The sequence below is a fragment of the Sycon ciliatum genome, chromosome 11 (assembly GCF_964019385.1).
Source record: "Sycon ciliatum chromosome 11, ocSycCili1.1, whole genome shotgun sequence".
NCBI classification, from domain to species: Eukaryota; Metazoa; Porifera; class Calcarea; order Leucosolenida; family Sycettidae; genus Sycon; species Sycon ciliatum.
Window position 1 is genome coordinate 16,512,273 of NC_088653.1, and position 27,887 is coordinate 16,540,159.

Below are 27,887 nucleotides of genomic sequence, written 5' to 3' on the forward strand. Positions count from 1 at the left end.
TTGTTATTATTATCATTCGTTCTCACTTTTTTTGTTTTTGTTTTTTGTTGCTGATACACACTTGTCACGCTTAGTTCTTACTTGTATACCCTTGTTTTCTGCACACTTTTGTGAGAAATCGCACCTCGATATTCTAGTGCTGTCATTGTATCGTGTCACCCTACCTTGATTGCTATATTATTTCCTTTGTTCTCATTTTGTTCTTTAGTACAACGGTGATTCCTGAAGAGTGTTGTACGAAAACTTGTTCGAATCATCTTTTTTTTTTCCATTGCCCTTTTTCTTCTTACATGTATTTTTCCTTACCCTTTAGGTTGTTTCTTGCATCGTCTCCATCGCTTACATTGTTAATAAAGTAGTCCACATGTCGCTTCAGCTCGTCCTACTTATTGCCATATTAAAATAATAATAATAATAATAATAATAAGTGATCACAGATTTTATGTGGTATAGATGCTGGCATAACGGTTTTTGCCTAGGTACGCGTCTATAGTTTTGAAATGGACTGTAGGTTGGGCGGAGTGAGCGTTTGGACACCCAACATTGTAGTTTATCATGCCACACTAGGACCTCAGCAAATCAATCCCAAAATGTGGTGGTTTTGCACAAGTGACAATCATCAGAGTTGCGACGGTGCAATTGTGATTTTAGCGCTAGAGGGACACGGCAGCTCTTGTACGTGTCCGCGTCGTTCTTGCTGAGAGAGAAACGTCGCTGCATGGAAAACTTTACTTTCATTCTTTGTCTCGATTCGGTTGACTCAGAGTCTCTACATGTAATTTTGTAATTCATTGTTTTTAAGGATTCCCCAAAGGCTTTCGCCTATCGAGGCGGTTTCCAAACTTTCCATAATACCAAATCTGTAAAAGAAGTGATGAGCAATAGGTGAGCAAAGACTAAGAGAAGAAGACATAGTCTAGGGCAGATGTAGATCTACCCGGAGTATTAGGTTCCCTGGGAGCTTATTACTCATGCCATGGTAGATCTATTGAACAATTTCATTGTTTTTACACACACTTCCACGACGAATGTGTCCACAACCCTTCCATATCCATGCGCACCATGTGTAGGGAGTGATCTTGGGAGTTCAAAGTTCATGGGGTTCATGTACTCAAAGCATGGGCGCTGGGCCAGTACATAGCAGGCAGCAGGGAGGAGTCCCTGGCACATGCAGAAGACGACTGGGAAAGTTCGAAATCGTTTGGATACCAGAGAGTCGTATAACCACTTACCTGTTGGACAGGGAGTAGGACAATACCAGGGAGTCGTAAAATACCGGTATTTTACGACTCCCTGTACAATACGGTACACTGCTACTCCCTGCTGTTGGATACCTAACAGCGTGATAGCCGGGGAGTCATTATTTTGTTGCGAAAATCACGAGCAGAAGAGCTCCTATCACTACAACGGCTTTTACCAACAGTGCATCATAACCCAACCCATGTGGGGTTGCAGACTACTAGTAGATCTACTCTTGCCTCTATTCCAAGCAGGCAGTCGTAAATACAAATTCCAAGGTATTTTACGACTCACTGGTTCGAAGCATTTCTGGTCACGACAATTATTGTCATGATCACTTGATCAGTCATCACCAGAAACACAACTACCTGTCTGTAGTCAGAGTGGCGGCAGGTAGTGCAGTGCAGCGATCAGTTCAAATCAGGGGGACTCGCAAAATACCCCCTCTCTGGCATGGTTCTGGTTCAAACGGTCATCCTATGGTCCACGTACCTGTGAACCCTGTACGCGAAAAATGCCGACGACAGCATGCGAGATGCTCCGGGATCTGTTGATCGTTTGCGATGGCGCGTTGACAGATTCACTTCCAACTTTGCTGCTAATTGTTCTCGTCAGTTTGTTTGGCCAAGCTGCAGGATTGGTGGTTGGTAGTGCCGATTGACGTGGGGAATTTACAGGTGAAAGACAAAGCGAGATAAAAGCTCCCTTTGACGCCCCAGCGCGGAGTGCAGAGAATATTGGCACTTGGGCTCTTGCCCCAGCGTTAGACAAAAGATTTTGTCGAACTACTTGTGTTGCTGCCTTTCGGCTTTGTGAGAACAGCCCTATTTGGGGAGAGGTTTGCTGAAGGAGTGACTCGGCCAAGGAGACAACAACGCCGAGCGTCGCCACGTCAGTCAGTCGGCCATCCGTTTGCAGCGGTGGCGGAGGATGTGAGCGCTCCTTCTCGTAGGTGAGGCGGCTATCCTCCATAAGGCAGACTTGCCCTTTTGTGCGTGACATGTGGTTCCATCCATCCGAAACAATTTCCGCTGGTGCTGTATGCCACCGTGATACTTCATGCACTCGCACCATGTTTCTCTGAGCTATTTTCAAGGTCTTTTGAAACTTCAAATCACCCATTACGCCAACGCACCGGTAGTAGTGCCCAAGTATTACCTCTATTTCGACATGCCTTCGTTTTGTGGGCAATTGGGGCACTATTTTAAAGATAGGAAAAAGCCACTAGTAAGAGCAAGTCAACATGCATATCATCAAACTAAATTGATTTCGGGAAATCAAATCAATTCCACTTTGAAAGCAATTAAAGCCTGTGGCCAAAGTGTTGCGGTAAGCCACATAATTGCACACACACACACACACACCAGTCGAGAATCCGCAAGACTCCATCACAAGCAGGACGTGTTGTCGACAATACACGGGGTGTACCGTGCAGCTTACAGCACGCAGTCCACTTCAGGTTCAGTCAGCCTTGCGAGTAACGACCCTCGACTGTGCATGAGAGAGCTGTGTCGTCGTTCACGAGTTGTCGTTATTCGTCAGGCTGAATGCATCATTTCTTTATCCACTGACGATGTTGTTCAGAACAACGAAACGTCTGGAGAAGTATCGTAAATATTTCTATCGTTATTAAAATATTATCAAATATACCACTCTTTGGTCTAGAAAGAATACTTTTCGATATTACAATGAGAGTGGATAATCAACGGCTTGTCCACCAACTCTTCGAATGTATCATTGCATGCATGCAGTCAAATGGGCACTGGGCAGACCGCCAGAACCGGTCTGGTTGGTCAGGTCATCACGGGACCAACTTGTTGGCGTCTTTACCGCTGAGGAGGTTATGTGCCCCCGCTATATCATACAAAAAGAGCGAACCGGCTATGGTGTGGCCGCGCCAATCAAAAACTGCTTCCGGCGGTCCTGCTATTGTCTTGAAGATTGTGTTTGGGTTGTTTTTCACGAGGTTGGCTGTAAACGGGTTCAGACTATGCTGATGTGTGGCAGCACGAGTCCAAAAGCAAGAGTGCGCATTGCACATCCACAGACACTGTCCACTGCGGGTATGCACGTAGATACTGGGCAACAGCTTCGCTGGTCAACTTTGGACCTGTTGTTTGGAATTTGTCCGGCAGCGCTTCAGTGTAAACGAATAATCTGTCTGTGTCGCTTTGCCTCACACTATCTGTTTCTATCTCTTTGTCCCTCTCTCCCTCCCTCTCTGTCTGTCTCTATCTGCGTCTGTCTGTCTCTGTCTGTCTGTCTCTGTCTCTCTCTCTCTCTCTCTCTCTCTCTCTGTCTCTCTCTCTCTCTCTCTCTCTCTCTCTCTCTCTCTCTCTCTCTCTCTCTCTCTCTCTCTCTCTCTCTCTCTCTCTCTCTCTCTCTCTCTCACTCTCACTCTCACTCTCACTCTCACTCTCACTCTCACTCACTCACTCACTCATCAAATCTATTTTTCTCTGTTGCTATTTTTCCTGTGCAGCTAGCGCCGTGAATATGAACAATGCTGTCTCCTCAGCAATCATCCACTGCTCCTCCGCCCTCCACAATCTTCTTACTCGCTTCCTTACTGACTTTGATCTCCACCACAGTTCAAGTTGCCTCCTCATCCTCTGATGACAGCACCGGTTAGCGCCATGGATTGGACCGTTCTTACAGCTCTGCGTGTGTGTGTGTTTCCATGTGTGTGTGTGTGTGTGTGCCAGCTAGTTAGGTTGGTAGGTACACTTATGCCTGATTGTGTTGGGTCTGTTGCCAACTGGCTCGGCTGCTTGAAGGTGTAATGTTGTACCTGCCACCTTTGTTGGTTCCAGGGTTCATATACTTTCTATTTGAAGTATACATACCTGTTAACCATGGACTGCTTCTGGCTAGATTAACTCTTGTGTAATCAATGGTGCTAGTGAAGCTTTTATCAGATCCACTCTGATTTAGCCACTCACACTAGTAGCAACTATTACCTTCACTGGGGGCAGGGGTAACTGCAGTTGGATCCCGGGACGGATACCCTGATGCCGTCAATCCTTTTTCTGCACCTTGTCCTCACCCACTTAGTGAGGTGTGGTGAGCCCATAAGTGGGATCATTTTCAAGTCCACCCAGAGTTTTGGGGATTTCAGGGGGTGTCGGCCGTTGGGCGGTTCAATAACCAATTGAGTCATCTTTCCAAGATTCCTTTTGAGTCTCTCTCCCCTCTCCCGGGGGGACTCACGTGACCAGTTTTGGCAGTGAGCAACAAGTACAAGTACAAGTGTGTGTGTGTGTGTGTGTGTGTGTGTGTTTGTGTGCATATGTGTGTGTGTGTGTGTGTGTGTGTGTGTGTGTGTGTTTGTGTGCATATGTGTGCATATGTGTGTGTGTGTCTTGATCTTTGTGTCCATGTGTGGTGTGTGTGTGTGTGTGTGTGTGTGTGTGTGTGTGTGTGTGTGTGTGTGTGTGTGTGTGAGGAGGGGAGGGGGGGGGGGGGGGCATGGTGGCCTTTTTCTGTGTACTTCTCGTTTTCATCTATTCTGTACAAGTATACCAGCTCCTTTTGTGCAGAATGTCGGCAGTTGGGAGCGGTTTAATCGGCTTCTTTATAGCTTCCAGTGTCTATATGTGTGCATGTGTGCGTGCATGTGTGTGTGTGTGTGCGAGTGTGCACGTGTGTGCGAGTGTGTGTGTGCGAGTGTGTGAGTGTACACGTGTGTGCGTGCGTGTGTGTGTGTGTGTGTGTGTTTACGTGTCCATGTGTGTGCGAGTGTGCGTGACTATGTGCATATCTGTCCATGTTCTGTGTGTATATACATCTTAAATGTTGTCCTCTTCCTTCCTACATTGGCAAGGTGTTATCTGCAATGGTGTGACGTGCGATTCAAACGCCGGCTGCCATGACAACCAATGTACCTGCAAGCTTGGCTGGACGGGCAACGGGACAACTTGCTCTGGTAGGTAATTTCTGTGTGTACATGTACGCGTGTGCTTATGTGTGGGGTGTTTGTGCATTGGTCTGGGTGTGCATTTGTCTGTTTGTGTGTGCTAATAAATTTGCTTGTTTGTTTGTTTGTGGCTGTATTTGTGCCCGTCCGACTTCATGTTTGCAACTGTGTCCGATAGTCTGTCTCTCTGCCTGTGTGTGTGTGTGTGTGTGTGTGTGTCTCTCTCTCTCTCTCTCTCTCTCTCTCTCTCTCTCTCTCTCTCTCTCTCTCTCTCTCTCTCTCTCTCTCTCTCTCTCTCTCTCTCTCTCTCTCTCTTATGTTTGTGTTTGTGTTTGTTGCAGACACGGACGAATGCTCTGACCCCCATGACAACGTTTGTAACCGACTGCAATCCTGCGTCAACACGCCAGGAAGGTTCCGCTGCTTATGTAAGGATGACCTATTTGGCATTCAAGCACTGGTGTTCTTCAGGGGTCAAAGGGGCTTAGCTAATGGTGTAATAATTAGTAATTAGTACATCACTACAGTCCATTCATTGGAAACTGGCACCCTAACTTGTTGGACCGTGGTGTCTCCCGCACATAGCTGTAGATATCATGAAAACAACATTACATTCTGTATTGTGTGACCCGTGCGATTACTCCTTGCCACATTTGAGGCCACAAAAGTCCAAGAACAGGGAAATGGAAATTCAGCCAGGTTTTGCAAAATTAGGACAGGTATGCCCTGGCAAAATGTATGGAGAAGCAGATCCGAAACCCAGATTGTTGAGATTTAAAATGGGTTTTTGATCCTCAATTCGGCCCAAATCCACAAAAGCCAGCGGGACTGTTTCCGATGAATGGACTGTAATACATCACTAGTGTGACTGGGGTAGAGTACGGTGTGACTGGGGTTGAGCACGGTGGTGCTGGTGCTGGTCATCCTTATTGTGTCATCCACAAAGTGTGATAAAGAAGGTGAATAAACGTTCGAGGTAAACAGCCGTTGTAAGTGGCGGAGGTGGTGCTGGTGCTGGAGGTGCTAGTGGAGGTGGAGGCGATGCTGGTGGTGCTGGTGCTGGTGCTGGTCATCCTTATGGTGTCATCCACAAAGTGTGATAAAGAAGGTGAATAAACATTCAAGGTAAACAGCCGTTGTAAGTGGTGGTGGAGGTGTTGCTGTTGGTGCTGGTGGAGGTTCTGGTCATGGTGCTGGTGGAGGTGGTGGCAGTGCTGGTGGTGCTGGTGCTGGTGGTTGTAATGGTGTTGTGATCATAGTGGTGATCATGGTGTGTTTAGTTTTGGTGGTGATGGCTGTAGTGATGGATTTGATGCTTGTGGTGGAGCTGCTGAACTATAACTTGCCAAAATCAGTAGGTGGGGAAATTGGAAAGTTAAGCACACACACACATTGAGCTGACATGATAATCACAGTGTGATTCACAACTTTACTTTAACCCTTTGGAGTCCATGGTTCGATTTCGAACCATGGGCATTTTGTATGCATGTGGGCGCAGTCAAACTTTCGGTTCTCGGCCAAATCTTGACCAAATTCAACAATAGAAGGATCTAGATGGTAGAGAAAACTCTCAGCTATCGCCTTGAACAGATCTGAAGTCTCTCGGATGAAGTTTGAGTGAGCGGCGAGCGATCAAACATTTCGAATTTTCTGCGCTGCGTGCTGCGAGTCAGCAGTGCATGAAAAAAAGGGACTTTTCCAGCTTCATGACAGGCGGCACGTGCCAGTACCGGCGCGGCGCGAAGTCACGGCAAGGTAAGCTTCTACTCGAAAAAAATTGAACAGTTCCGAGCCAAATTCAGTGAAATGGCTACAGGAGACCGATTTCGTCTCAGATCTGGAGCTGGACTCGCGTTTGGGGCGCGTTGTGGCGGACAATGAAAAGTGGTCTTGGCGAGTTTGGGCGCATTGTATTTCTCTCATCAAGAGCTTCCCAACGAGCCCAAGATCTTCAAAATCTGTGAAGTAGAACCAAAGTTATGTTGGAAATGGAGTGCGCATTTTCGTGACTGCCACAAATTCTGCGGAAGCAAAAAAGTTACGGACTCCAAAGGGTTAATCTCTCTTTCTTATCTGGTTTGCAAATTCCAGTTTTGCAAGTAAAGAGACCAGGATGTGGGTGGCGTGGTGTGGCGTGGTGGTGGGTGGCGTGGTGGTGGGTGGCGGGGTGGGTGGCGTGGTGGTGGGTGGCGTGGTGTGGCGTGGTGGTGGGTGGCGTGGTGTGGCGTGGTGGTGGGTGGCGTGGTGGTGGGTGGCGTGGTGGTGGGTGGCGTGGTGTGGCGTGGTGGTGGGTGGCGTGGTGTGGCGTGGTGGTGGGTGGCGTAGTTTCCCACATGCATTTTGTTCTGTAAATAACACATTTCTTCTCGCCCACAGCATTTGCATTCAAAGTTTTAGCGCTTTCATGTTAAATTATCTCCCATGTCGTGAGAACTAGCAGCCTTTTTTGGCGGAATAGTCAGCATAGGGGACTTGTTCCAGGACAGCTAGCTTAGTTTTATGTGGTGAGCTGGAAGTGAAGCTTTTTCAAAACACCCTCTCTGTTCGAAATCAGGTCACTTTCAGCTTGCGATGTTGACTTGCTGGAGTTTGACGGTTGGCAAGATGCGATTGGCTTTGCAGCAGTCCTCGTGTTGATGGCCATGTTGCTTGCTGGAGTTGCTGTGCCGTTTCGGTTATCGGAGTACGACTGGTTCCAATCGCCGCGTCCACCGACCGGTCAATGGTTAAAGAGCATGTTTGAAAACTAGGAACACACTTAACCCTGTATACGTGCACATACGCTTGGTGATATCCGATTCAAAGTGCCCGACTGGTGTCCTGGACCAGTTCTGAAGTTGTTGCCGTTGACTTTTATTTTACTTCGCCAATTGCACAGGCGCGATTGCCTTCTCACCGTCCCATACTGTATAAGCAGAAATATTCGTCTGGAATTTAATTTCGTCTTTTTCGTCCAGGGAGCTTTTGGACTAAATTAAATGTAGGACTAATGTCGATTTGCCCAGCTTTTCTATACACTCTTATGATCCATGGACGAAATTTTCAACCGGACGAACTCCTTTTCTTTGGAGTTGGACGAAATTATTGACCGACGAAATTTTCTGCCTCTACAGTAGGTCCAACGCTGTGCTTGTTGTATATGTGTATGTCCAGCCGCATTCGTACCATTTCCCGGGCGTCAAGGGCCGTGCGAGTAGAGGGCGCCAGACATGCACTCTAGATCTGATTTCACCGAGCACAACTGTACCCTTTTAGAGCAACCGTGACCCCAGTTCTCGCGTAGTGCCATTCAAAACGTTTTCTTGGAATGTCAGACATACCCTGTGCAGGCTTGCTTCGCAGCCCCTACTCTCCCTGCTGTTTTGTTATTGTATACTCTGTTGTCTTCTCCCCTACTGACATGTAGGTTGTGTACTTAGTAAAAAAAAAAAAGTCTTATAATCGCTCGTACTAGTATGTGCGAGCAGTGTTTTTGTAATGTTCTGTAAAGGAACGTTTCTTCAGAATTCCCAAACTCCATTGCAGCGTATTTCTTGCACTTGAAAATACCGCCATTCCGGCAAAGTTTAATATTTATTTATCTATTTGGTGCAGCTGAGAGCCTGTTGCCGGAATGGCGGTATTTTCGAGTTCTGTAGAGGAGGTGACTTTACTTGATTCCCGAGGTGTGTCTCCAAGATGCGCAGCATTGCTGTTGTTGCGGACGTTCAATGTTTATGTTTGGCTGTGTGCATGCGTGTGTGTGTTTGTTTGCGTGCATGAGCATGTGCGTGTGTGCATGCATTCGCACGTGCGTGTGGGTGTTGTTGCCTTTGTCGTCGTTGTTTTGAACCTGCCTTGTTCTTTGCTTCCAGCGATGGTCCCGTGCCAAGGCAGCCGGTTGGTGAGTGTAGGCCACGGGTTCGGCCTGTATCCCGTGACGTTCACGCACGCCGAGGCCACGCGGAACTGCCGCGCCGCGCACGCCGAACTGCTACCGTACAGTCTGATAGACTGCGCTGAATACGCGTTGCGCATCCTCGACGACGAGCTGCACATCGTCAACCAGATCGTGCTGACGGACAAGGCCATCTGGCTCAAGGAGACCAAAGTCGAAGCGGAGTCGGGCACCACGCTTGGCCGGACTGCGAGCGGCTTCGTCAACGCCAACAGTCGATTATCGGTCTACCTTTGCGTTCAATACAGTAAGCACCCACACTCATACACTCCGTTATTAGTGTCCGGACCCCGAAGTTACGGGCAATTCCGTCTACCGAGCACCCTTTGGGCAAGCTCCAGTGGAAATATTACAATCGGACGTCTCTTATACGGGCACCTTGGGACCCGGCACTGCCCGTATCAGGATAACTCGTTTACCATGTATCATAATCATTTTTTGAGGAAGTTTATTTGGAAGGTATTGCACATGTTCAAGATACAAAAAGGAACCCATTGATAAAAATGTGTGGATTACATAGGTTGGCAGTGAGAAATAAGCACTTCAACATTATGGAAAAGTTCCAAACCCAAAAATCCGAAGCATTTGTGATAGGAACTCAAACCGAAGGTGCCCGGTGGAGAGACGTGTCCGTATCTGACGCGTCCGGATAAGAGGTGTTTAGTGTACACTATCCAGTCACACGATCCAGTCACATGATCCAGTCACATGTCCGGATAAGAGGTGTTCAGTGTACACTATCCAGTCACATGATCCAGTCACATGATCCAGTCACACGATCCAGTCACATGATCCAGTCACATGATCCAGTCACACGATCCAGTCACATGATCCAGTCACATGTCCGGATAAGAGGCGTTTGAGTGTACTACTCTTTTGTCACTTTTTGTCGAAATAGTACCGTCACATGCCATATCTATGACCTTTCCCCATCAACATGTACGTGATTCGGAGTTTCGGACTTTTCAAAGTTACGGCCAGTGCTCGGTCCCGGACCGCCCTGGAAGCGCCGAATGGCCAACTGGGACTAAAAAGCGCTCAAAATAAAATAATCGATTGTCCCACTTTGGGAACAAAATCGGTCGTTTCTGTCCGACAGGCGATCAAAGATTTCCGAAAAATCGGAGCATGTGGCAGCCCTGACATGTGCATGCACTGTGTATAATGAATATATAATTATGTATGTGTTTATGCACTCTCTGTGCATATACTGTAAAAGCCATTATTCTAACGAGGCGCATATATGTAACGATTTCCCAAAATTGACTAGTTTACGTGTACCAAAGGTAACGATTCTCACTCATTCTCAACGCTCAATGGGACAGTATATGTATCGATTTCTGTATCACGATTTCTATTTTAACCACAGATTTCACCTCGTTAACTCGTTAGAGTTAGCACTTCGTTATGTATATGGCTCTTACAGTGGCGGTTATGTGAATGCAATGAGTGTATACATGTGCATGCACTGAGTGTATATGTGTGTGCTGCGTGCGCACGACTGTGTGTGTGTGTGTGCTGCGTGTGTGTGTGCTGCGTGTGTGTGTGCACGCGTGTGTGTGTGTGCACGTGCACACCAATGTGTAAATGTTCCACCTCTGATCTTCTAGACATGTACCTCTGTCCGGCGAGAGAATCAGAGCAGTCGTCGTCATCGACGCATCTCGCCAGACCGGTGGCTCTGTTCGCCGACCTGCAAGCCAACTCCGAGGCACGCCTGGACTCGCACACTTACCAAACCGCACACGACCTGTGTCAACGGTCGGGCATGCGCCTGCCCGACCCCAGCCCCGACACGACGCAATGTCAGCAGGAGTTTGCCACCTGGCTGCGCACGGAGGGCATCAGCGGTGTCGATGGCAACTCGTTCTGGTCCGCCGCCGGCGCGAGCTCATCGGCTCTAGCCGAAGGGACCACAACGACATTTTGCGAGATACCCAGTAAGTGAAGTACAGTACAAGCAAACCTCTTTAGGACGAACTTCAGTAAAACCTGGTTTAAGCGACCACCCCACGCTGCAAGCAAAAGCGGTCACTAAAGCCAGGTGGTCTTTAGAACCAGGTCCCACAGGTGGTCGCTAAACCCAGAGGTCGCTTACACCAGGTTTTACTGTACGAGGAACTGAACAGGTGTGTTTGTTTGATGACTGCAGTAGTGTTGTGGTGTATGTTATTTTGGTGCAGGCGCCTGCCCCATATGGGTTCCTGGGTGCCCGGAACCCCCCCTTTTTTGCTCAAAATGCAGGATTTTGCTTCATTTTTTGAAAATTTTCACGGGGCAGGCCCCCGCAACCCCCCCCCCATTGAAGGGCACCGGCGCACGCGCCTGATTGTGTACGTCATGTGGTCCATGGTGTAGGTGCATATGCGTGTGTTGCTGTGGTGTGAAACGCAGTCTACATCTTGAGTTCGTCATGTCTAGTTGTGTTTCCGTCGTCTTGTCACGAATAAAGTCTTTCAATAATTATTGTAGTTATCTCGTCGTCCATTGTCTGGGTGTGGAGATGGCACGGGGCTGGGTGTGGAGATGGCACGGGGATGGGTGTGGAGATGGCACGGGGCTGGGTGTGGAGATGGCACGGGGCTGGGTGCAGGTGTGACAAGTTTTGTTACAATTTTTTTTTTAAACTTTTAGTTACGACAAGTCCAAACTGGCCCTCTTTTCTCTACTCGTATGCAGATAGTTTCATGTGCGCCGACGGAATCAGCTTGGTGCAGCCCTCCGGAGAGCACTATCCAGTTACCTACTCCAGTGCCGTGCAGTCGTGCTCCGAGGCAGGCCTCTCCCTGCCCGCCAACTCTCTGACGTCTCGCACCTGCAATGCGCTGTTCTTGCTCCATCTTCGCGTGCTGCGCAATGCAGATCTGGGCGTCCCTGGTGTCTCGATACACTCCTGGGTCTTAAGCGATGTTGATGACGAGGAGAAGGCTGCGGATGTGTCCGGCACTCGTCATGTCCTTTGTGCTGTGCCCCGTGAGTACGATTTCCCTTGGGTTGAGTGCGTGTGTGTGTGTAGGGGTGTGTGTGTGTGCGTGCATGTGTGTGCGTGTGTGTGTATGCGTGTGTGTGTGTGTGTATGTCAGTTGTAGTTGTAGGAGTCAGTTCTGCTTTTTTGGAGCTCTGACAAGGAGGATGTAGCTGCCTTCAGCAGCCATGCGCGGTGTGGTGTAGACCAGGCCGTGGCTGTGGCAGCCCGTCCCAGTGAATTTGCGCTTCACTGGGAGTTTTTTTGACACGCAATAGCACAAGCAGGAGATGCAGTATAGTTCGAACGAAATTTGAATTTTCGAAATTGAAGATGAATTCGAATTTCTATTTCTCTGTTCTTGGACTTTTGTGGCCTCAAATGTGGCAAGGAGTAATTGCACGGGTCACACAATAGTTTAGTGCCGAAACGATTACGTATTTTCCTTAGTGGCTTAGCTGATACCATAACGATCGGCTTATCGGATGAATTCGAAGAGAAAGTTGGGACGACAGAGACTTCTTGTCACGACCTGGAATGTGCAGTCACTAGATGCAAAATGAGAACGAATAATACTTCAATTGAGGCTACCTCCGTAACAGAAGTGATGTCTAGCCTGTTGGCGCTTGCACATTTGTTCATTCCGGGAGGCCCTTGCCGGCCGACGGTGAAACAGCTCGGCGTAACGAGGGCGTTGGGATTTGGATGGGGCCTGACATGACATCGGCCTGGAGGAGAGGCGGTGAACAGTGGAACGCGATCAGTTCACGTATCGTCACAGCTCGCTTTCTAGACGGCATGAAGGGAGACACGCTCCAGCGTGGTGACCAGCGATATTACGACCAGTATCTGACAATTGTATACGTGTATGCACGAACTAGCAAGGCGACTCGAGCAGTGAAGGATAAATTCTTTCGAGACTTGCAAGATGCCCTTCATCATGTGAACAAGCATGATGTCATGGTCCTTCTAGGAGATTTCAACGCTCGCGTCGGTTCATTGTCACTTGCAGATCCTTCTGATGAGCGCCCGCTGTGGGACTAGGTACTAGGACAGATTGGCGTTGGTCTATGCAACCCGGCTGGGGAAGATCTGCTGTCTTTTTGTGCCAGGAACTCTCTCTCTCTCTGCGCAATGAACACCTGCTTTTGCAAGAGACCTTTTCGACGCGGCACTTGGACACACCCTGCGACACGACAACAGCATCTGATCGACTACATCATACTGCGACAAGACCAACGTGTATTCTGTCAGGATGTTGTGGTGATGCGCGGTGCATCGTTCTGGACGGATCATCGCATGGTGCGGAGTAAGCCGGCATTGGATTTCTCCCGCCCACGCAAGTCACAGTCAGCTCCACGTTGACTGGCAGTGCACGACCTGCATGATAGTGACATCCGGAAGGAATTTCATCAGACCAAGCTGGATGATGTGCTTGGAAATGGTCCTGGTCTGCAGCAAGAGCCACCTGGGGATGACACCATCGACTCGTCTTGGTCTCGCATGCGTGACCCGCTTATATCGGTTTCGTTATCAGTCCTCGGATATAAGCGCCGTGCCCAGCCGGATTGGTTCCTTGAGAGTCGTGATGAGCTGGAACCGCTTATTCAGGAGAAGAACTAACACCACAAGATCTTGCTAGCCAATGACACCCGCCAAAACCGTCAGGTCTTCATGAGACACCAGCGACTTGTTGCAAAGGCAGTGCTGGATGCAAAGGACAGATGGGTCATGAAGACCGTGCGTCGTGCAGAAGAAGCCAAAAAAGATGGTCGTACTCGGTGGCGCTGCATAAACATGTTGCAGGGTGTTCATGTCAGGAGGAAATCAACTGCTACATCATCTGTTCTCGATGAGAATGGGAATGCTACGCCAGATATTGACTCTACCCGGGCCAGATTCGGTCGGCATTTCGAGAGTGTTCTGAATGTTCCCTCGGAGTTTAATGCTGATGTTGTGAATTCCATGCCGGAGCTGGAGGTGCGAGAGGATCTAGATACTGTACCAGCATTTGAGGAACTCCAACATGCCTTAGGTAACATGAAGCGAGGTACTGCAGCTGGTCAATCTGGCATCCTCCCGGAACTTGTGCTTTGTGGAGGTGAAGTTCTTCAGCGTCGCATTCATGAGCTGATGGTGCAGGTATGGTCGTCTGGATGCGTCCCCGGTGATTGGCGAGATGCGCAAATTATCCCCACCCCCGAGAAAGGTAATCTTCGCGTGTGGTGACAACTGGCATGGCATCAGACTGCTGGACGTCGTAGGCAAGCTGTTCGCGCGGATCATCCAGGATCGTCTTGAGGAGATCGCCGAGGACATTCTGCCGGATACGCAATGTGGTTTCCGCAAGGGACGTGGCTGCGTAGATATGGTCTTTGTTGCTCGGCAGCTCGTGGAGAAAGCCATCGAACATGAATCGAACTTGTACGTCCTTTACGTAGACTTGTGAACGGCTTATGACTCTATCCCCTGTGCTGGTTTGTGGTTGGTCCTGGAGAAATGCGGTGTTCCTCCAAAGGTGTTGTCATTGATCCAGTCTTTGCATAGTGGTATGCTTGCCCATGTTCGTGTCGGCAATGGCAGGTCTTCGGAATTTGAGGTCCGCAATGGTTTGCGTCAAGGATGCACACTTGCTCCTATGATGTTTAAAGGGGAAGTTAAGGCAAAAATTAAAATTTCACCAGTTGTAGTCTTCGGGGTGCTGAGTCGAATGGTCGTGGTCCGAGGAAGCTGAGACACTCCCCTCCTACTTGAATCCCAATCGAACTCACGCACTTCCACCGAAACTGGGTGACTGCGCCCTACTAGATGGGAATTTGTATGCAAAATGTCACTAAAAGCGCCATTTCGTTCTTATAAAAGCACGGATGACCGCGATTGGCCCATATGTTGTAGTCTTTTGGACGCTGAGTCGACTGGTTTTGGTCCGAAAAGGCTGCGATGCAGCGTTCCTCCTTTATTCCCAATCGAGCATGGTTGAACAAGCGGTCATGTGCTCCTGCGTACGCCAGTCACCTGGTCACCGTGCCTGCAGGGTACAACTTACTTGCCTGTTTGACCTTTTTTGGGTGCAGTCCTGTCACTCGAGTTGAACCTTGGTGTGAAAGTTGTCGCCTGCTGGCGTGGTGACCAGGTGATTGCAAGTGCAGTAAAATTGATTTTTGTCTTTGAAAGAGATCGGGATAGAAGACTTTGCCTTTTCGGTTCATTCGTGGGAGAAGTCGGAGATGAGAACAGTTGCCAGAGAGTGACGACAAGATTCTTCGCTCTAGAAACAACATGAAGCTCTCTACTTGAGTAGTTCATGTTGTTAAAACCAGCCAGATATCTACAGATGTCAACAATGCGGTGCCACAAATTTCTAACGTAGCAAAGGCATCATGGAATTTCTTCATAATCTGGTGTTCGATAAAGCTGACAAGAATCGATAAAACCAATACATCGATCGTTAATGATATTGGTTGATCGTTAGGAGTTATTGAATGATTGTTTCAGCCCTAGTTTCGGTATGCCGTCGTCAATGGCGGAGGTCGTACGCTGTCACCGTTTACGCTGGCTTGGCCACCTTGGGCGAATGGAGGATTCCCGTCTCCCCAAGCGTGTTCTGTTTGCTGAGGGGCTCAACACAAGGCCCAGACACAGTCCCAAGAAACGTTGGAGGGACATCGCCGCTGCTGATCTGTGTGCTCGGTGCGTGACAGGTGACTGGTGTGACTTGGCGCAGGGCAGACGAGACTGGCGCCTCATGTGCAATTGTCCCCGGCCGGCTGTGCCAAAACCTAGAGTGTTCATTTGCGGCTGTCGCAGGGACTTCCGTCACGTGTACCCATGAAATATTTGACCTAGGTTCAGAGTGATCATAATGAGCCATGAATGACATGCACCAGCTATCCTTCACCTATGCGGCCGTGCAACAACCCCCCCCCCCCTCCCTCCCCTAAAAATCGGACCAGCTACGTCCCTGGACCTGGACCATAGGTGACACGTCATGTAAGTCCAGCTGGCATGGCTACAAAGATCACCTATTGATAGCCTTTCCAGTAGCGCGAACCGTAGAGTTTCATAAGGCTACCCAGAATTCATTCGTTGTTTCGGGTCACCCGACCGGCCGTCTTTTTTCACCTGACCGCAATTTTTTTAAATTTGTTTATAGTGCATGCAAATGTACATACGACTAGACTGTACACACGCGACCCTAATAATAGCAGTCCGGTCCAGACATCGACCTCAGAAGCAGCCAAATGACAGGATGCAGCGCTTGGTGACGACGTTGTCTTCCACACGACTATACATGTATCTCCGATCCGGTCCTGAACTTTGAACAGCATCAGCTCCGCCACCGCGTCGCGCGTTCAGTCATTGGCAGAAGTTTTCAAGGTGAGAGCTGCTCGTCAGTCTCGTTTGCCAGCGAGGCCAAGATCTGGTCCTGGAGGGACCTGGATCTCATGGGACAATGGCTGCGCTGGATCGTCTACAGTCAGATTTGATCGACTGGCTTGATTGACAAAAGCTATTCGATATGCACAATAGACCAATCCCGAAAAGATAGTCTGGGTTCGTGAAAGGGGCACGCGTGCAAGCCAGCTCGTGTGAAGTGCATCGTTTTGTATTCAGTTTGTGTGTGTCAGCTCATGGCGGAGGAGAGAGAGATTTTTGCTCGCCGAGCTAAAGCTAATTGGACTGGTCCCACCATTTCCAGAATCTGGAAAAGCAGGCAAGCTCAGTCGTCGGTATTCTTTATGGCCATCTCCCCTACATCTCACCAGAATGCCGAAAGACCTTTATCATACATACGTTTTGCCTATTTTCTTGTATTGCTGTGTGGTGTGGTGTGGCGCCGGTAATGGCCTCTTTGCAAAGCTGGAGATTGTGCATCGACGGATTCTCCGGGCAATACTTCGTTTGCCGCCCGAGACCAACATAGCCGTTCTCTATGAAAATTGCTGTACATTTCCTCTGAAACATTACATTGACCGATCCTCCTGCGTATACGTTCACAAAATCAAACTTATCACTGCCCCTCAGCATGTGCAGCATTCCTTAAACTGGTTCAATGAATCCTCAACGAGCCGGAACTCGCTTCGTTTCCCGATTGCAAGAAACAATTCCATGAGCAAATCGCCTGTGTTCCTAGCATACCAATTATGGGATTCTCTTCCTCAGCAATTAAAGTCCAGCAACACCCTCAATGCATTTTTAAGCTTGATAAATATACACGTACGTCGATCTTCATTTACTAATCATTGATTTTCATTCTCTTTGTGTATTACTTCAAGCTCCAAAGTAAATCACATACGCTACCTGTACAATTCATTTTGGTTTTGGATTGATTTTTATAATAATATTAATTTCGGTTTTGGATTGATTTACTTTTATTTCATTTTCATTTAACTTGCCATATTTTGCGTGTGCATTTTTGCCTCTTCTTGTTCTTTTATTCCATGGCTGGTAGCCCTCATTCATAATATTGGTTGACACCATGTCATCCATGAATTGAGAATAATAATAATAATAATAATAATAATGATTAACTGGTTTGAGGGAAATAATAATAATAATAATAAAGGATTTGATGGAGTCCTGCCAGCAGCTAGTCAAAGGACCTTCGGTACCTTAGGCAGACCCTGACGAAGTTTGGAGGCCAGCTAGCTCTCGGTGAGGAGAGAAACTTTCGCGTGGCGATCGACTCTCCGTAAAAAACACAAGGTACATAGCGGCGACATACTGCAACAGCTACGATTTCAGCTGACTTCTCGATCTGCTGCTTTACAAAGTTCAACTATTTACAAGTCCTGACTGTTGTAGTCTGAAGCTGGAGTCTCATCGCCCACCTACGGGTAGCTTTTGGAGCTGATGGATTTCCCGACTTGGACTCCTTCCGCAAACTCTCGCAACATTACTACAGTGTATGCTGTGTTCTCGCACGCTCGTGTCGACATGTCACCTACTGCACATGTACCGGATCCCGGAGGCGGAAGAGCTTGACGAACTCCGCTGACTCCAGGTGGCCGAAATACCGCCGTCGTCTTCGTTCTTATCGCTGGAGACATTCTCCCCTTCCAGGACCGGCGCATACTTGTCGTCCCTGGGGTAGAGACTATGTTGTCTTTCGAAATAGTTTTTCATCAAGCTCGCGCGAATGAGGATTTTCATCATGAACTCGTTCCGACGGTGTGACATGGTCAGGCGCGTGCTCGGCGATGGGCACGGGGGGCACGTGCACCCCCCAAAACTTTTCAATCTGGGTTTTGAAAAAAATAATACTGCACCTCGGATGTGACACGTACACATGAAAACACATGCAAACGGCCTTCTACACGTACACGTGCAGCGCGAACAATGATATTGTCAATATCTAGTACCATGAGTACTGTAGTGGGCTCTCTTTTTCTGTATTTTCAGGCGTGGGCCATCCCCTGACCAAAATGGGTGCCGTTTTTTTTCCCTCGGCTCCCGTGCACCCCCCTAGTTGGGGGGGCTGAGCACGCCCCTGATGGTGATGGTCTTTGGCGGGGCACTGGCTTGGCGAAAACGCAATCTTCTTGCGCAGTAGAACATTGATCGGCTGCAGAGGAGTACAGTCACTTCGTGCTTGGTCCTATTGGAGGAAACCTGGCAGGAAAGAGGCAAGACTCATCGAAGACGAAGCTCTCGAAACATCTCGTAAGATTTAGGGCCTATCGCTTTGAGCCACAGCGCTCACAGCCTTGTCTACTTCATCAAAGTGAGCTCCACATGTTCGTTGACCTCTTCACACTACACAGAAGAGCGAAACAAGGATTATGGCTTAGCATTTCGACTCCAACAGCAGAACATTATCAGTGCGAGGGAGAAACCCACACAGAGATTTGCTTTCCGTCGGATCGTCTCTCTTGCATGCAACTAAAGAGAAAACCGTGTACTTACCCCCGCATTCACACGCAAACTATCAAACACGTCCTGTGCCGCATTCTGATCAGGTAGTGCCATGTATGTGTTGTACAGTGTACTCTCAGGTGACATGCCCCCTTTCGAACCCAGACACTCTTTTCGGGATCGGTCTATTGCACATATACAGGTGTGTGTGTATGCACATGGCCGTAACCAAAATAAAAAATATATATAAAATAAATAAACCCGACCGACCGACCCTGGTACGGATGAGTGAAGTGACCCGAAACAACGAATTAATTATAGGTGGCCTGATTATAACACTTTTTTTAAACAGTTGTTTCCTGAGGAAAGCCAGTGAGTAAGTCTTCGCTGGGCCTGCAAGCCACGTAGGAGTCCATTACGGAACAAGACGAGCACCGTGTCACCGGTGTACTGCGACGAGCGTGTGCATATAGTACCGATGCGAGGGAGAGACACAGTACGGAGGGAGACAACGCTGCAACAAACACCGCACTGTACACACTACGGCTTCAACTAATGCTCCGTGTGTTTGTGTGTGTGTGTGTGTGTGTGTGTGTGTATGTGTGTGTGTACTTCTGTGTGTGTTTTGCTTTCACCCTCTGCTTAGCTCGTTACTACTGCAAGCAAACAACACTGGGTCTACCGCCGCGCTACCAGCAGGATTGGCAGAATGCCACCTTTCAGGACGCAAACACTGCATGCCAAAAAGCTGGCATGGAACTCCCCCTGGCTGATGACGCGGCGTGCGTGGCTGCGTTTCTTCATCGTCTGGAGCTCTCGTTTTCCTCCTATTCGTTCACGTTTCCACAGAGCGCCTGGCTACATCCCGGCAAAGGGTTTGGAGCATTGGATCCTGTGCAGTCTAGCGACATGACAAAGAGAAATCAGCGAGACGGCCTCCATGTTATCTGCGATCTCAGTAGGTTTGCTTGGGTTACGAAATTTATTGTTCGTTGCCTTGGTGGTGGTGATGTGTTTATGTGTGTGTGTGGGGGGGGGGGGGGGGGGGCGCGTGTGTGTGTGGGGGGGGGGGTGCACCGCATGTGTGTGTGTGTGTGTGTGTGTGAGGAGGGAGGGGGGCACGTGTGTGAGTGTCCCTGGGTTGATTGTTGTCTGTCCTGTGCATTTTTACTTTTCCTATCTTTTTTCCATTGGACTTTCTTTGATTTGCTGGCCAACGACTCCTCATTGACATCTATTCATCATTGGGGTGACTCTTAAGCCCAATCAAGAGCACATTGCCCCAAAGGGTGTAACACAGGGGCGTCGGAAGGTATTTTAGTGTGGTGCGGTCAGCTATCTGAGGTGCAATGGACCCATTGCGCAATGACGTAATTTGCACCCTAAACACCCTTCACAGTCACCTGGGCATGGTCGTCTGGGGTGTCGAACAGTGCATTCCTGATCCCAGCGTACTCGCAAGCATTACTCATGCATTCCATATTTGGCAATGCGCAATGGGTCTATTTACTTGTGAGGAGTGTTGCTGAGCTGAATATTTTGGAACTTCAGTGCCCAGGTCAGTGCGTTTTATTGATTCACGGGGTGATTAGGCCCAAAAAGTGGTACGGTCAATACCGTAGTGACCGTACCGTGTCCGACGTTCCTGTTGTTTACCTGTCTGTATGTATGTGGGAGTAGTAGTCAGTACCCCTCCCAGAGAACTTCACCCGTGGGCTAGTTCCAATTACATCACTGCACAGGGGCGTCGGAAGGTATTTTAGTGCAGTACGGTCAGCCATCTGAAGTACAACTTACTCGTGGGGGGGGGGGGGGGGCTGAGGCAAAAGATGGGAAATTTTTAGAGCCCAAATCAATGCATTCTATTGATTGACGGGGTACTTGGGGCAAATAGTCGTACGGTCAAAACCGTAGTGACCGTACCGTGTGCAATGCCCCCGCTGTATTTGCACATGCGTGCATCCAGCCGCATTCGTACCACTTCCAGGGTGTCAAGGGTCGTGCTACAGTCCATTTCAAAACTATAGACGCGCAGTGTTTTTGAAATATTCCAAATTTGGCTGGAACTTTTTGAGAATACTTTTCGGAATATTGCTCAGATCCGCTCCACAATTACTCTCATAATAGTTTCTAAACAATTACTCTCATGATAGTTTCTAAACAATTGGATAACAGATGCCCAATTTGGAAAAATTTATGCACAAAGTGATCACAGATTTTATGCAGTATAGATGCTGGCATAACGGTTTTTGCCTAGGTACGCGTCTATAGTTTTGAAATGGACTGTAGTTGAGTGCGCAAGAATATGCACATTGGGTCGGATTTCACGGAGCATAACTACATGTGGTGCAACTTCAGGATACGGTGCGGAATGCGCACAGTACAGCAATTGTATCTACAGTGAAACCTGTCTATAAGACGACCGCTCAGGGGACCTTCAAAACGTGGTCTCCGTTACCAGGTGGTCTCCTTATCCGGAGTCGTGTGACTGGAAATAGCAACCCATGGTGCTGGTTTCAGTGGTCTTTTAGGACAGGTGGTCACCTTATCCAAGTGGTCGCCTTGACAGGTTCCACTGTACTCATGCATGCGCTGCCGCCCATGCTTTGAGGCTGATGTGGTTGCGTGTTGTGTCGGCGGGCTGTGCAGCCTTGCCACCATTCCAAAGCACTACACCCAATTTATAATGTCCACGCAGGCAATTGTCTCCTATGTAAATGCGTAAAGGCCGATTCATACTTCATTTCGCTTACGGGAAACGCGTCGCGTCGCGAAAAAGAAAGTCGTCGCGCGATGACTTACAAATGCTGTAGTCCTAAGCAGAACTGTTCTGCTCAAAGCATGGCGGTCAGACAGTCTGTGTTGGTACATCGCAAGCCCCCTCCCCTGCCGCGCTTCTTGGGTCGGATTTCAGTTGCCACGACTGCTGTGAACCGCCCGACGTTTGCGTCGCTAAATTTTTGCGATCTCTCGGAACCAGCGAGTTAACGGTGGCAAATGTTCGTGTAGCACTATGGTCACACATATACACCCGCTGTTAAAGTTTGATTTCACGATTGCGTTATGCTCTTCTCGCAAAATAAGCAAACATTAATACGTCACAAATCTTACAGTCCATTTCAAAACTAGAGACGCATACCTAGGCAAAACCGTTATGCCAGCATCTATACCACATAAAATCTGTGATCACTTTGTGCATCAATTTTTCCAAATTGGGCGTCTGTTATCCAATCGTTTAGAAACTATATGAGAGTAGTTGTGGAGCGGTCCTGGGCAATATTCCGGAAACTATTCTCAAAAGGTTCCAACCAAATTTGAAATATTTCAAAAACCCTACGCGTCTATAGTTTTGAAATGGACTGTAGGCAGCTAACACTGTATACTTAAACTCTAGTGTACCTCTTCTTGTCCTTGCGGTGTCTGCTAACTCTTCTGCCATCAGCTAGATACACGTGCACGTCTGGAACGAGTGCTGTGACTCTCAGCACAACGGCGAACACCAGAAACCCTCTATTCTCCGCCTGCTGGCCTTCGCATCCTGGCGATGCCTTTGGCGGCCTGCAGATTGCTGTACCAGGTCAGCTATCGGAAGACGTGCTGCATTGCCGTGCTCAGTATAAGCATCGCGTGAACCCCGTGGACGTGGCAAGGCCGTATGCGCTCGCTGTGTGCCTGATTCCAAGTCCATGTGAGTCTAACCTTTGCTCTCTGTCTCGTCGTCGTCGTCGTCTCTCTCTCTCTCTCTCTCCTACCCACCTACCAAACTACCTATTTGTATTCTGAACTGGAGCTGAATCTTGTGCAGTGTCTGTAAAAGAACGCCCGAGCGAGTTCAGGGTGTGCGTGCGTTTGGGTGTATTTAGTTGTGTGTGTGGGGGTGGGTGTTTGTGAATATGTATCCATGCATGTGGGTTAACTCCGACTGTCCTTCTGATCCACCTCAGCTTGTTCAAATTCGCCATGCTCCAGTAATGGAGTGTGTCGGGACCTGGATTCTGGACTGGGTTACGCATGTCAATGTGCGGCATCGTACACAGGCACGGACTGTGATAATGGTGAGGTGCCTGGCCTTCTGGCTGTTGTGTGCGTGTGTGTGTGTGCGTGTGAGTGAGTGTGCACACTCCTAACTCGGTTAATCGAACCCCGAAGTTACGGGAACTTCCGTCTACCGGGAATTCTTTGGGCGAGTTTCAGTGAAAATATTCCTACTCTGTTGTCAGTTTTTGTGGAATTAGTGACGTCATAATTATACCAAATCTATGGCCTTTCCCCATTAAAATGTATGTGATTCGGCGGTAGGGACATTTCAAAGTTATGGACAATGCCCGGTCCCGTACAGCGCGGATAAACGAGGTTTGAGTGCATAACTAGCTCACTATCTGAGTTCAAAGCTGTGAACTGTACAATTTGGCTGTTCTGTAATTTTAAAACAATCTCTCCTCCTTTCCTCGATGCGCTCTCAGTCGACACTTTTCAACACTCGGTAGCCACTACACACACCAACATCGCCAAACAACGAAGAGGTTAAGGTACTTAAGGAGGCTCCAACCTTCTGCGCTGCGCAGCCGGTCTGGCGCTCTGTTTTTTGCAGGCAAAAGTCTTGTTTTGCCGATAAGTGCGAAAAGTTGGGAAATTCCCTTCTCAACTTACTAAAATTTGAACTCCGCGATCGACAGTCATATCAGAGAATATTGTTTCATTCTTCACCTGTAGTCTTCCCTGGGCCCCATGGAGGTTCCTGTTGTTTTCTCTTCCGTTGTGTCAGTGGGTATCAGGGCATGTTTTCAAAAGCATCGCTGGTGTGAGCAAGAAGTTGACTTCACAGCTCGATTTCTCGAGATCCTGAATAATTTTGCTTGGCGAAAAATGACCAAGGAGAACGGAGCCAAGCGTCTCGATGGCTGTGTAACACCAGGGACCAAAACCTACTGTAAGCGAGTTTGGGAGAGAGAGAGACTGAAGTGGGTGCACAGACTCTGGTAAGTGGATCCACTTCTAATTCTCAAGTGGCGAAATATATTGCTACGCTGAAAACATTGCAGTCTTGAGTGAGTGGTAAATCGTTGGTGAGCTACTGCTCAGTGACTTGGGCTATTTACGAAAGCTGCGACCTGTCGACTGTCAGTTGCCAACGTCGCCAGCAGTAAGTCATCACCTGCGTCCACTTGAATAATTATTATATTTATAATGTGCATAAAATGCAGCACTGAAAATTGAGTATGTTGTTTTGCAGTACTATTCTCTATTGTCAGAGTGTGAAGTATTTTGTAAATGTTGTGTTGTACAGCACCAGTGATTTGAAAATATTCCTACACTACTCGCACCAGTTCTATTATGATGAATGCATGCACCTGTACCCATAAGCACCATGTGCATGCACATACGCAGGCACGAGTGTGAGCCTACATGTTGTGTGTGTGTGCGCGGGCGCGCGCGCAGTACATGTTGTATGTATGCGCGCGCGCACGCGTGCACAAGTGCATGGACAGCAGAATATGGTAACGAAGCTCAAGAGCATGCATTTTACATGTGGGTGTATGCTATTGCGGGTGCGCGTATATGACGTACATGTATTTGTGTGTGCAATGGGTACTTGCTTGTGAGTGTGAGTATGTGCATGTAAGCGTACATGTATGTATCAATGTGGGCAATGTGCATGCACCCACATACACTTGTGGTTGTTCCATGTTATTGGGAATAGTGTTATGATTATACCTAATGGATGCTACAATTACTGGCAGTCGTTCATTGCCAATATTGAGTTGAACCTGCATCTACATTGTACATGTACTACAAACATGAAACTGTGAAGTTATTGGCCCAGATTATAATAATTATTGTTATCCTTCTCAAGCTCTTTGCCTGTTGCTTCATGAGAAATACTAGGAGTGAACTATTGCAAGAGTTGTGTTCTGGGTTTGTAGGCCTCAGCCTGGATCATGAATAACGTTGTGCATGGATCATGCCGATATCCAGATCAAGGGCTAAAAAGCCCAGGAACCATGGCCTCATCTAGTCTCCATGTATACTATTACAATCTGGGGGACCATTCAATGCTTTTGACACAAAAAATTGGAGTGATACCACAAGGAATGCATGGAATGATCACCTTACCTGAAAAATAGCAATTCCAAGAATGGTGGAAAATCGGCCAATTTTCTGTCCTATTTTTATTTTTGGAGGTCTAAAATGCACGGTAACCCCCCTAAAATTATATATTTCTAGTTTCTATGAAGTATGAGGATCCCAAAAATAAAATAAAATGGGCATGTCCATGAAGAAATTATGAAGCTGTGCACCCAATTGTACTTTGCGGACGGGCATTTCTGCGAAGTTCATTTTTGTACCAAAATTACTATTTTTCTGAGTAGTCAATGCTGATTGCCAGATTTTCTTGCTCCAATGCTTCACTGTGATGTGTGAAAGGACTTACAATCACAAAGCCAGACAACTGGTAAATCTGAAATATGACCCCAAAACAAGCAAATTTAGGCCGAAATCGATAAATACACCCACCCCTAGAAATACACCTCAAACAGCCTTATCTCCGCGGAAACACCCCCTGAATTTTTTTGTGGAGTAACATAGGATGATATAGAGCACACTCATCCACAAAAAGGAGGGGGTTTATGAAGAAACAAAATCACCCCCAAAGGGTTGGAGCCTCCTTAATACTGATTCTTCTCTTGACATCTTGTTTCCCCTCTCAAGATTGTTTCAAAAAAGAAAGAAAGAAGAAAAGCAAAGCTTCCACTCTGTTTGTAGGAGGCAGCTCTTTTTCTTGAGAGAGAGAGAGAGGCAGAGAGAGAGAGAGGCTGAGGGAGAAGGAGAGAGAGAGAGAAAGAGAGATTATCAGCTGTCTCTCTTTCTCTCTTTCTCCCTCTTTCTCTCTCTCTCTCAGAGTCATCGACGAGAATGCTGAGCTAGACCTCTAGGAATAGTTACCGATTCTTGTTTTGTGTTGTTATCAGCTGGCCCTGTTCTTTCATCACCTATTGGAATCAATGGACTGGTTGTGAGTGAGGATGATGACACAAAGTCAGCAGTTCTGTCCGTGTGTATCAACTCCACCATGAAACCAGCACCTCAGAAAGCCAATATTGTATGGAGTCGAGAACAGGGAAGTCCGATTGATATACCACATCAAGAACAGACATCATTGAGTGAGGTTAATGGTTGTTTCTTGTCCAGTCTTACCATATGGTTCCCACTTATTGATGGGGCTACTGGAAATTACACCATTACCGTCACTACAACTGCCGGTTCTTCAAAACTGACAATTCCTCTTCGTTTCACCAGTAAGTATTAAGCGAAATCCTGCACAGATCTTTGTATTTTAATGGATATCATACTGTATTAACCTATCCTAACAAGTGTTCCCACTTCATTGCTGACGATGGTTATTTTATGACCGAAACGTTGATTTTTTTCCTGAAACGAATTCCTGAAAAGCAGTGATTGAGTGTGAGTCAGTGTTGCTGACAAGCGAATCTTTACTTATGAAGCTGCGTGATGCGTCCTACAAGATTGTAGGACGCATCAGGCAGATTGTAGTGCTTTTAGGGCAAGTATACCGTAACAACTCAGATGGTCAGCGAAGGGAAAATTGTAACATGGAAATTGTGGGCACAAGTTATGCGATCGAGTCCACCAACTAAACACGTCTGACTGTTCAAAATCTAGTTTAGTTGGTGAACTCGATCGCATAACTTGTGCCCACAATTTCCATGTTATCAAGTTAACCTTAAAAATCAAATTTCACCAGTTGTAGTCTTCGGGGTGCTGAGTCGAATGGTCTTGGTCCGAGTAAGCTGAGACGCTCCCTTCCTCCTTTATTCCCAGTGGAACTCGCGCACTTCCACCGAAACTGGGTGACTGCGCCCTACAAGATGGGGATTTGTATGCAAAATGTCACTAAGAGCGCCATTTTGTTCTTATAAAAGCACGGATGACCGTGATTGGTTCATATGTTGTGGTCATTTTGGACGCTAAGTCGACTGGTTTTGGTCCAAAAGTCTGCGATGCGGCGTTCTGACCTCGTTCCCAATCGAACACGGTTGAGTAAGCAGTTATGTGCTGTTGTGTACACCAGTCGCCTGGTCACCGTGCCTGCAGGCTACAACTTTCACGCCAAGGTTCAAGTCAAAGGTTCAAAGGTTCAACTCGAGTGACAGGAACGCTGTAAAAGTTGTAGCCTGCAGGCACGGTGACCAGTCGACTGGTGTACGCACCTGCATATGAACCAATCGCGGTCATCCGTGCTTTTATAGGAACAGAATGGCGCTTTTAGTGACACTTTGCATACAAATCCCCATCTAGTAGAGCACAGTCACCCAGTTTCGGTGGAAGTGCGCGAGTTCGATTGGGAATAAAGGAGGAAGGGAGCGTCTCAGCTCCCTAGGACCAAGGCCATGCTACTCAGCACCCCAAAGACTGCAACTGGTGAAATTTTGATTTTAGGGTATACTTCCCCTTTAACCCTTTGGGCTTTTACCCGTCGAATTCGACGGGTATGCACATGATGCACTACTAGAGATCGTAACTTCCGTTCTATTGCGAGTCTAGCCTTCAAACTTTGGCCCCAGGCCCCTGAGGCATGGGATGACAAGTAGGGAAAGTCCCGGGCATGGCTCACATACAAAAAAATGAGAACCAAGCGCGCGAAGTGCATGCAGCTACATGACGCACTTCCACACGTTCTTTTCTGCATGACTGTACATTTTAGTAGTGAAAACGGAGAAGAAACGGCCATGGACGCAGCGGGAGCGCTGCGCCTTTTTGAAGACTTGGAGAGAAGTGCCAGTCCTGTTGAAGACAGTGACGATGGCGAAGCATTCGGCAATGACATTGGCAGCGACATTGACATGCTGTCATCCGAAGAGGAAGAGAATTTGGATGCCGAACTAGCAGCTATGAATTCCGATACCGAAGACTAAATTTATTTTGACAATGCTGAGAACTCCACGTCAAGCGAG

The 27,887-nt window shown here is 47.9% G+C and overlaps 1 protein-coding gene across 1 annotated transcript; it reads left to right on the forward strand.

Moving 5' to 3' along the window:
- Nucleotides 1–1,855: 1,855 nt before the first annotated feature.
- On the forward strand, nucleotides 1,856–26,221 carry LOC135827138 (uncharacterized). The gene is made up of 11 exons (XM_065339663.1): nucleotides 1,856–2,191; nucleotides 3,722–3,866; nucleotides 5,063–5,164; nucleotides 5,497–5,583; nucleotides 9,010–9,339; nucleotides 10,703–11,032; nucleotides 11,772–12,065; nucleotides 19,559–19,870; nucleotides 22,355–22,600; nucleotides 22,857–22,967; nucleotides 25,884–26,221. The coding sequence occupies exons 2-11, from the start codon at nucleotides 3,743–3,745 to the stop codon at nucleotides 26,219–26,221; spliced, it is 2,274 nt and encodes a 757-aa protein (XP_065195735.1). The 5' UTR covers nucleotides 1,856–2,191; nucleotides 3,722–3,742.
- The last annotated feature ends 1,666 nt before the right edge of the window (nucleotides 26,222–27,887 follow it).

Coding starts and splice junctions, on each gene's coding strand:
- LOC135827138 (XM_065339663.1), top strand. CDS start 3,743: ATGCTGTCTCCTCAGCAATCATCCACTGCTCCTCCGCCCTCCACAATC. Junction 3,867..5,062: donor ATCCTCTGATGACAGCACCG/GTTAGCGCCATG, acceptor TACATTGGCAAG/GTGTTATCTGCAATGGTGTG. Junction 11,033..11,771: donor GACATTTTGCGAGATACCCA/GTAAGTGAAGTA, acceptor ACTCGTATGCAG/ATAGTTTCATGTGCGCCGAC.